Source organism: Hippoglossus stenolepis, chromosome 5 (genome assembly GCF_022539355.2).
Source record: "Hippoglossus stenolepis isolate QCI-W04-F060 chromosome 5, HSTE1.2, whole genome shotgun sequence".
NCBI lineage: Eukaryota > Metazoa > Chordata > Actinopteri > Pleuronectiformes > Pleuronectidae > Hippoglossus > Hippoglossus stenolepis.
The window spans coordinates 10,758,288-10,768,411 of record NC_061487.1 but is presented as its reverse complement, the minus strand read 5'-3'; the positions used below and the strand labels follow the sequence as shown (position 1 = coordinate 10,768,411).

The following is a 10,124-nucleotide window of genomic DNA, read 5'->3' as shown; positions in this document are numbered from 1 at the left end:
GATACAGGCTAATCTCTGGAAAGCCCTCCTTGTTGTCATTCTCGCAGTGAAGACATGAGCAGACACTTGCCAAACACTTCTAAGCACTGGGAGGAGAACAATCACTCACAGAATTACTGGTTTCCTTTTGGCTTATCCTTGCACGTAAATGGCAGTTTGCACAAATTTGTTCAGCTCGAACCACACCCAAGCACCGCTTGAGACAAACTGTCTGGTCTCACTTTCCGAGATTCCTGCAGCCGCATCACCAAACCAAGGACGTAGTCTTTCTGTTGCTCCGTCACATTCAGCGACATGACCAACAGCTTTATGATGGGTGTGAGAAGGTTTTTGATTTGTTGATCTTTTCTCACATCTAAGCCCACATCAAAGGCTGAAAGCTATTCAAAAAAGGTGGAGAATATGGCATCTTCTCTTTATATGAGCTAATCCAAACCAGGACGAAGCAGGAGAGAGGATTGATGGCCTGACGTAGAAACGTAGCTCGTGGTATTGCCAAACATCAGGTTCTGTGAAGCCTGTTTACCCCAGCCCTGCTTCAGAGGCTTTGGTGGAGAATCTACCACTGTACTTTATTACAGACGCTTTTGTTTCTTATGCTCCGAGTGTGCTTGTGCTGATTTGTGCACATCTGAAGCTTCAATTAATAAATTCACATGGGGAAATTTAGAGCCTTCAATTGTCTATACTTTACACTATACCCCGGTCCCAATGCTAAACCCAATACTAGGCTAAACTCAAGCTACTGAATGTTTTAACTTCATCACATGACATAGATGGATCCAGTATATTGTTGGGAAACATAAGGATGAGTTTGGGTTCGAGTTGAGGAAGCTACCGTTTACAGCTTTGAGATTGGGTAGGTTTCAAACAGGGTTTATTTAAGTCTACCGTGAAATTTATAACCCTAATCCCAACTCTGAACAAACATGTCCTTAGAAAATGCTACTCCTTAATCCTAAAATCTGTCCTTTAGCAGCAATTTTTTTCACCCGAAATCAACAGGCTCAACCAAACTATACTCTTTTATAAACTCCGCTCCTAATTAGTGGGCAGTTCTTGAAATGACCAGATGTGACTCATCAGATTAGTTTTTACTAGGGGAGCAGTACACTGTTTGCTCACCATTACCTGTAAGCTCAGTGGGGAAAGTCACAAAGCTGTAACTTAAGACAAAGATTCACACTAGCACATAAAAGGTTTAACTGTGTTAGGTTCATGTTAAAAAGGTTTAACATGAACCTAAATCACTTGAGCGTCTAATTATCCTTCTATTATAAAAGCTGCTGAGACCTGGAACATCACCATTTATAAAAAGATCTACAAATATCAGGTTTCCTAAGTTTAGGTGACAAAGCCAAGATGCAGTGGAACCTGAGAAAATAAAACAGTTTTCAACAAAAGCAATGAAGAGGGAAACAAAGGGCTTTAAACTGATAAAAAAACATGAACTCTACTGACAGAAAAGGAGAAGGAAGACAGAAACTTGTCGATGAAGGAATTCAACATCAAAATCACCTGGCAAAAGGATGGGTTTTGTTATAACGTTCAGGTTTGGAAGGATTTTTAGCTCAGAAAAAGAAAAAGGAAAGATCCTGGAGCAAGTGGGATGCTTCATCTGTTGAGCATTAACTGTTCATTCATCATAAGGGGAACGTGCAGACCACAGGATAACCTTCAGGCAAGTACAAATGACATAATCAGTGATGAAATCTCAGAAAACAAGTGTTTGTTCATTCTCTCCAGCTGTGCAACAAACTTCGCTTTAACTGAATTTATGGACTTGGCTTTCAACTTAAAAGTCTTGTTTTGATAAAAACTGGAAAGTCATTTCCAAGGGATTGACTTGGTGTAAACTTGAGACATGTTGCAACTGTCGATTTTCTGATTTTGGACGTAATTATACAAGACTACGGTAACTTAATGGAGAACTGGAGCTTATGGTCAGCCATAAAACATCTCTTTCGAAAATCCTCCTCAGTCTTTGCTGGTTAGTCGACGAAAACAACAGAGAACAGATGCCCTGCAGCCATAAAAAAGGGAAAAGGGTAACGAAAACAAATCCTTTTCAGTTGTTTAAACTTGAACTCCAGCAGACTGATGGGAGGTAGGTTTTGGGGTCATCGGTGCCAGAAGGATTCCCCTCTAAGCGTTGCCTCCATGCGCACATCAAAGATCCTCAGCCTCTGCAGATAGCGGGTCCAACCCTGTGAGCAAAAACAGCTGGGCCCGAGCAAAACAAAGATGATATAAGCGGCTTCCTCCTCAGTGGCGGCACCGGAGCAGTCGGAGATGATAAGCCCCAGCTCTTATTGTGTTTGAAGCGCAGTGTCCCCCTCTCCACCACCGGCACCACCGAAAAACCAGACAATTTAGAGTCCCATGTAATGCAAGAGGAAATATAAACTGTGATCTTTTGAACCCTGTCAAAAGAAAAGGTCTGGCTTTTGTCTTTGTGGCCATTTTGGGGAAGTGGGAGTGACTTTGACTTGCAGGGACTGTGATCATTTAAAGCATTCAAACATGCCATCATGTCAGCAAGGGGGAATAAAGGAAGGATATAAAGGAGCTACACAGGATATGATGGGAAATAAAAATGATATACACAAGATTCCTCTCTGGAGTTTAAAGTAGAGCAAATTGTTTCCTTGTTTTTCTCTTGCTCATCTAAATCAGCCATGACAGACTGCTGCAGTTTCAATGAAACAACAGTTCCATGTGTATGTACCCCGGAGACAAATAAGACTCAACCAAGTTCTTAACATCTTCCATGTAACCTCACCACACCTACTGATGCAACGCAGACAACATTTTCACAATCAAAGTTTCCTTCTCAAACTAGGACACGAGTGCAATGAAATTCAGACGCAGCACTGAGCATGTTGACGGACACGGCAGCCAAATAAAAGAAATACTTCTCAAATGACTCAAACTGGGAGAAGCAGAACAGACCGAGCAGTCCGTGCTGACTGCAAATCTTTCATACGAACAGAAAATCTTCTTTAAAAAGAGGACATTTTCCTGGATGGCACCCAAGTTGGAGGTAAACATTTTTGGTGGGATGGACAATTTCCCGTTGGATTTATCTGACAGTGCTCCAGGCCTGAAGGACAAGGGGCACGCATGGATCCAACTTTAGAGGTTTCTCAAGTCTTGGTAGCACACACAAGAAATTTTCTTTTTTACAAACAGAAAACAATCTAAAATACTTTATTCCCCTACGTCTAAAGGCATAGCCATAGTCATCTCTATTAACAGATCCTGTATGTGAATATGCAGAATTTGTAGATGAGCGACAAGGCTTTCTGGTTTTCGTTTCTAGTTTGACAGATCACATTGGAGCAGGCTTTGCCCACAGTTAAACCTCCTCGTGTCTGCGTGGGTTTTCTCTGGGTGCTCTGGCTTCCTCCCAGCCGCAGATTGGGGTTAGGTTGACTTTAAATTGACCGTAGGTGTGAATGTGAGTGTCAATGGTTGTTTGTGTCTGAATGTTGGCCCTGTGATCCGCACAATGTTAGCTGGGATTGGCTCCAGCTTCACTCAAAGGATAAGCTGTGTTGATGATGGATGGATGGATGGATTATCATCTTCTTACTGATCGTGGCAGTTCTATTGTATCGATGATTTGGGCGCATTTAATGTTTTTTTTGGACTAGGCCCATACAAAGCCTCCTCTTGCCAGTTCAAGCTAACAGCACTTGACTCGAAGGAACATCACTGCCCCCCAGATTACATTGACTTTGGAGAGCAGGAGGGGCCAGCACCCAGACCCCCCCCTCATCCCCTAGAGGCCATCCTGAGCCACAGCCACGTCTGGTGAAGGTGTGACTTAGGGATCTCACAGTCAGGCTGTTACGCCTCCATCTGGGCCCCTGAATTAAACATCAGCGAGGCAGATGGGCGCCCTGGCTCTAGAGCTCCGAGGACCAGGAACTGAGGCCAATTAACCCGTGCCCGGTCTATTCAGACGTTACTTTGTAGCCAATTAACAGGGCATGTTACAGAAGGGGATTAGGAGGGATGATAAAATGATTGGGTTTGATCGGACAATGGGAAAAATACTGACTGAAAGAAGCACTTTGACCTCTGCCATTAATGCAGACATCATGAACTAAGTAAATACATAAAACATGTAATGGATAATAATAATGATGATAATTTAGTTTACTTCTGCTTCCCTAAAGTTTCCAAGGGCACCTACAACATTTACTTGCAGTAATTAGAGGATAACTGAGCCTGTTTTATTGAGCAGTTGAATCCTGGACTTAGAAAATATCGCCCTGACACACGACACTGTCACATTTTATCTCTGTGATCAGACAGTAGTTTGTCTTCACTGCAGCTCAGTTCCCCTTCAGTAACTCTGACGTCCTTCTGGTGTGAGGAAAGACTGCAGATGAGACGAGGACAGGAAACAGTGAATTACAAGAGCAGAAGGGAACTGAATCAGGAATCTGTTGTTTTCTTGTACTACTTCACCAGATGGAAGTGACCCCAGATGTGACCTGCTGTACTAATGTACTGTATATTTATGTTGTTATTATATATTTCCTCTCAAGAAAAACTATGATGGCAATTATATCACTGATTATATCACGCTTACATTAGTCAATTTAGTTTTTATGGAACGGTTTCACAAGTGTCCCTGAAAAATATATATGAAATGCATTTTTATACTGTGCAGTCTGTCAGAATTAGTGATGCATTTTTCATCGTTTTGACTTTGCTCCAGTTGGTTGAATTTGAAATTAAACCCTTTCTCTGAGGTGAAAGTGCTGACTCTTTACTCTGAGGGTGTTTGTGGATGTTCACATTAATATTAGATGATCAGTGAAGAACTATTAGTGGAAGGAAAGAGGAGCACACAATATGAGAACTGATCCAATTCCTGTAAATGTAAGTACCCTCTGTTTAAAATTTAAAGTCAGTGATTTCTTGATTCTTAAGAAGTTTTCACGCCTGAAAGTCACAACCAAAGTTCATGCCTTTGTTTCACATTTAATTGTGTCTGACGTTGCTGTGTTGTCTATTCAGTTATTGTATTCTCTAACTATTTTGAATAAAGTTATTATGGTATTACCACCAGCAAAATGAACACCCTCGTCATTTTTAAAGTTAATTTGTTGTAGGCAAAGACTACAAGCAGTCCTGACAGCCGCTTCCACTTCTTCTTCTATTGTTTAATGCCGTGTCAACTTCCTGAGGTTGCGCCAAAAGTCTAAAATATCCAAAGTGTTTTCCCACTGCAAATAAACCAGAACATGGTTCTGTTTGATCCGAACTGAGACCGCCTCCTTTGGTATGTTGGTCCAGACCTTTCACTCCGGTTATTTTGGTTGGAACTAAACTGAAAAGTCACAAGGTCCAGACCAAGCAGGGTGCTTGTAGGTGTGAAAGTGCCTTTAGTCCCCATTTAATGTTAATACAAAGTGCTGAATCACAGAAGCGAAACAAAACTGTCCTAAAACATTCAAAATGTCCTGTAAAACACTGAGGTGTGTACTCAAGTTAGTCATCCAAAATGTCCATGTACATGTCTGTGCAATTTTCCTCATAATTTGCAGTGATTTATTATTGAAATGTGTCAGAGTTTCATAGGAACCAGATGGATCATTACTGAACATAGAAACCTACACTATGAAAGAAAATAAATCTGATACATGTTTTCATTTCCTCGCTTCATTTATCTTCGGCCGGTTGTGCTGACACAACTGCAGTGGATGCTGAAACTGTAAAAAGCTGGGTGATGAAACTTCCAGCTGACGATTTTTTTGCTGCCAGGTCCTGCAAGATGAACCTGGTGTTGCAGACCTTGATCAAAAAAGGTGTCGAGTGTGGACAAGGCTCGTGTCAGCTGTGATGTAAAACTCGAGCTTGCCGTAGGTCTGCTCACCTCTTCTTAAACCTCTATCTGTGAACCTGCTGCTTTCGACTACGCACACATGGCACACACTGTCAGATGGCAGATATTATTTTTACAACATTTTTAACTAGGAGTTCATTGCATTCAGCTCTGGATACACACCCCTCCTCCGAATAGCTAACATTTTACATCAATCTATTCCCTCGGGGGAGGAAAAAGTGTAATGATGGGCCAAACTGAGAGAAACAGGTGTTCTTCTTGCTGTGGGTATCTTCGAAGGTGTTGAGAGGCGCAACAAAGAGTGTGAATCACTGCTAATTGCATGAGATTATAGTTGTGCGGTGTAATATGAACTCATTCCAGTGGAGCTTGAGCCAACACAGTTACAGACGCAGTGTTGAGTTGGTTGAAGGATGGCATGAGTTATGGGATGATGTTGGTTTACTGGAAACGCTGCAAGGGATTTACTGAAAGTTTACTTGATGTTTGGACTGCATTCAAATGTAAATTGTTTATTTTATATCATGTTCACTCAAGTTTCAGACACACTAAATTAAAATCATAAGGGAACTGAAATTACCTAAACTTCGAGAATTTGGGGATTAAAACCACTGAGTCAAAAGAGGTCAGAATGTGACTGGATCTGACTGGAGCCTCCGTGTTATTGTCTTTAAAATTAAATCAACTGTGGCTTAGAAGGAGATATATTGGAATAATGGGATTTCAATTTTAAATGACAGCATCGCCACCGTCTCTAATTACACAACACAATCACTCTTTAGTTAAGCTGCTCAGCAGAGGCCATCGAAAGAAAAGCGTTTACAACAGATATTAACACGAGGGGGTGGCCTCTCATTGTTCCGTGACTAAATCTATTTAGTTCCGACAAATAAAAAATCATCTGTATTCTTTGACAAACAAAAACCAATAACTAGGATAAATCATGAAAAAGCCAACATGGGAAATACCTGACTGGCAGTCAAGTGTAAAACTACCTTCATGCATTTCAATAAATTTATATTCAACATTGTGTATATTGTATATCTGAAATATTCTACTGTGATTTGCTGACTGAGTTTTGTTTTCAAAACTCATATTAAGCCATAACACAGTTCCTTTTCATGTAGTCTCTTTTTAAGTCACATTTAATCAGAATATGTTAAATGAGTTCAGTTTGATGCAAGATGTAGGGTTTTAAATAAGCTGAAAGTGATGCATAAAGGATGAATTAAAGCTGCATTCAATCAAATCTGAACGCTCAGAGAACAAGAGTTGCCTCTTAGCAGAAGATTATGAGCATCATGTCTGTGGCCGCCTGGCAAATGTCCAACACTGACCATTGTTTTGTTCTTGTTGCTTCTTTGTTCGTCTTTGTTCGTGTTTGAATCACCAACTACTGAGGAAAACATCTGCGTTTCAGCTGCTTCACTTGCTTCACCAGCCACTCTGTCACTTTCAGCCTGGGCAGGTACTTTATAGGCTGGTTCACATTTAGCTTGTTTGAGCTTGTTTGCTGTAATTCTCAGTGGAAATACTGGTGACGTTCTCATAGTTCTACCACTAAGCTCTGACAGGAGTTAAAGAGTCTGACTGGCAGGCAGAGTTTTGAGTGGCATGTGCAAACCAGTTCCTCAACAAAGACTTGACTTGATTCTAAAACAAATGAAACTATCTACTGTCTAACCTGATTTCAGAGGGAAATATTGTACTTTTTACTCCACTACATCTACTTCAGCTACAAGTTAGAGTACTTGATTATTGATACAAAATAAATATATATATTTACAAATACAAAAATCAAATAAATTATGACATAGGCAAAAAATTATCAATCAATCAAATGTTATGTGTATATCCCATATTCACTTTCATATTCCATATGCTAAGTTATTTAGCTTTTGCTTATTTTGATGCTCAAAATTTTGAATACTTATAAACTTGTATTAGAGTATTTGTTACTATTCGTACATATTAAGTAATAAACCACAAAGTGAGTATCTAAAGGTTGTATTGTTGTAATGGTTGTGTATGAGTAATGAATGACACATTAGTTCAAGTGTTTTTAAAAATAGAAGTAAAAGTCATATGGTGTTTAGCGATACTTTGGCCATCAGGTCAAGCCTGGAATCATCACAGTTAGTTACGTACATAAGCCGCAGATTTCTAAACACATGTGATTGAAACACAGGAGTGGAAACTGGGAGTTGACACATCACTTTAGTCGTCTTCTGAGAACTGAAAGTAGACTCTTGGCTAATAGATGTTCCTTCCTGCTGAAGAGTCACTTCTCTTGAAGTTTGTCACTTGTGTGCCACTTATATTTTGGATCGCCAGTGTGAGGTCTCATCTTCACAGGACGGCATCTCGATCACCGCTTGAATAGATTAGATAAGGATAGTTTAACGCTCAAGTGATTGATTATTCATCACAAATTTCCTGTCATCATTCAGAAGGGACATCTTGGGCTCCCCTTGGTTATCATGACGTGTTTTGCTGTGATCATTCTGTCTGGATTCATCAGCATCTCAGCAGCAAAGGAAGCATGTGATCACTATGCTGCAGTTGGACAGAGTCTGACTCTGCCTCTTGACTTTAAGGGACTGAAAAACACACATGGGCTGAGATGGTATCACAATGCTAAGATCCTGTTTGACAGACAAGGAGACAGAGTGTCTGTTGGAAAGCCAGGGGACGTTTCTGCAACCGGAGATCTTCAGCTGAAGAACCTGCAGTTCTCCAGTGCAGGCGTTTACCAAGCAGATTACGGTATTTCGAAGGAAGATTGGAGTCTCTGTGTGATGGACAAGGTGTCAAAACCTCAACTAACTTATGTGTGTGACTTCAAGTCCAGCACTGTTAATCTAAACTGCGATGTATCCAAGCCTCAGGGTTTGGATTTCTCATGGATGCCCGATGACACGTCGTCAACGAGACAAACGTTGAGCGTATCGTTCAAAGAGCAGAGGAGCTTCACATGCAGCGTGGCAAACAACGTCAGCAGTGCGAGGAGTGACACTGTTCGTCCAACCTGCACACATCCATCACCGTCACCACCCAATTTGCTTTGTTTTCCATCCAAAACTGTTGTGGCAGCGGTCGCAGGAGGAGTGAGTCTGATTCTGCTTTTGATTGTCATCGTCATCGTATTATGTTTCTACTACAGATGCAACAAGACTCAAAAGGGACTCAGGGAGAAAGGGGCCGTCAGAATGCTTTCTGTAAACATGCGAGAACCGGACATCAGCCCAGATTATGAGACCATGAACCCGACTGAGAACCCTCCTCCCCCGAGCCCCAAGCCTCCACCGAGAGCATGTAACCAGAACGTTCCTCCGCCCGAAGCTCAGACTGGAAACGGCCTTCTGCAGCTGTCCACCGTCGCTGAGAGACAACCACCTTCGCCTGTGCCGAAGCCAAGGACCAAGACAACAAATATCGGAATGTGTCTCCCTCAAGAAACTTTCAGCGACAAAGAAAAAATTTGTGGCTTAAACACATACAACTGAAAGTTTACATTTTTATCCTGCATAGTCTTTATCGCTGTGTCAATATCTTTGTAGGAGTGATGGGTTAAATGTTTATAAATATGTGGCGAAATTATATTTCAGAATAAAAAAGATTTTGTGTAAAAAAGTGACGGTGCAGTAGATTGAGGATGGGGAGGTTGATGTTCTGTATTTTTATTAAAGTCCACAAATCGAAACCAAAGTCTTGTTCTGTCTTCCTAACTTCCTGAATTGTGTCTGTGACACTCACCACATTAAGTTGAATTTGTTAACATCATTTACTAAAACAACAAGACAGTGTAGAGTTTAGTTTCTCAAACAAGAGTAAATTGTATATTTATTGGGGACTGTACTTTCAACACCTTTGTTGCTTTAGTGCCTGTTTCCGACTGCAGGTGTGACTGGCTAAAAATAAACTGCAGTGTTTTCATGAGGACACAATGTCACAGTGACATTTCTTTAATATAAAGTAGGGGATTTTTCAACATTTACAAGTTTTTTTTTCTGGAGAATAATTCATGGGTCTTTTAAAATAGTTTAAAATAGCTTTAGATTCGGTTCAACTAATTCTTGGTTTTGTCCTTTTCATGAAATTTAACAAGAATGATAAAGGAAACTTAAACACTTTGAAGCTAAGGTGTCCCACATTACCCAAATTCAAATAGTTACAGTCTGTTTATTTCCTGTTCCAACAAAATCTAGTCAACAGGACTTTTACAGTAAGTGTAGCATGGACATCATGTGATTGAAATCAC

The 10,124-nt window shown here is 40.7% G+C and overlaps 1 protein-coding gene across 1 annotated transcript; it reads left to right on the top strand.

Annotated features, from left to right (window-relative positions):
• Positions 1 to 8,142: 8,142 nt before the first annotated feature.
• On the top strand, positions 8,143 to 9,566 carry LOC118109079 (T-cell surface antigen CD2-like). The gene has a single exon (XM_035155892.2). The coding sequence runs from the start codon at positions 8,344 to 8,346 to the stop codon at positions 9,367 to 9,369; it is 1,026 nt and encodes a 341-aa protein (XP_035011783.2). The 5' UTR covers positions 8,143 to 8,343; the 3' UTR covers positions 9,370 to 9,566.
• The last annotated feature ends 558 nt before the right edge of the window (positions 9,567 to 10,124 follow it).

Bases quoted from the DNA above. Each gene is read 5' to 3' on its own strand.
- LOC118109079 (XM_035155892.2), top strand. From the start codon at position 8,344: ATGACGTGTTTTGCTGTGATCATTCTGTCTGGATTCATCAGCATCTCA.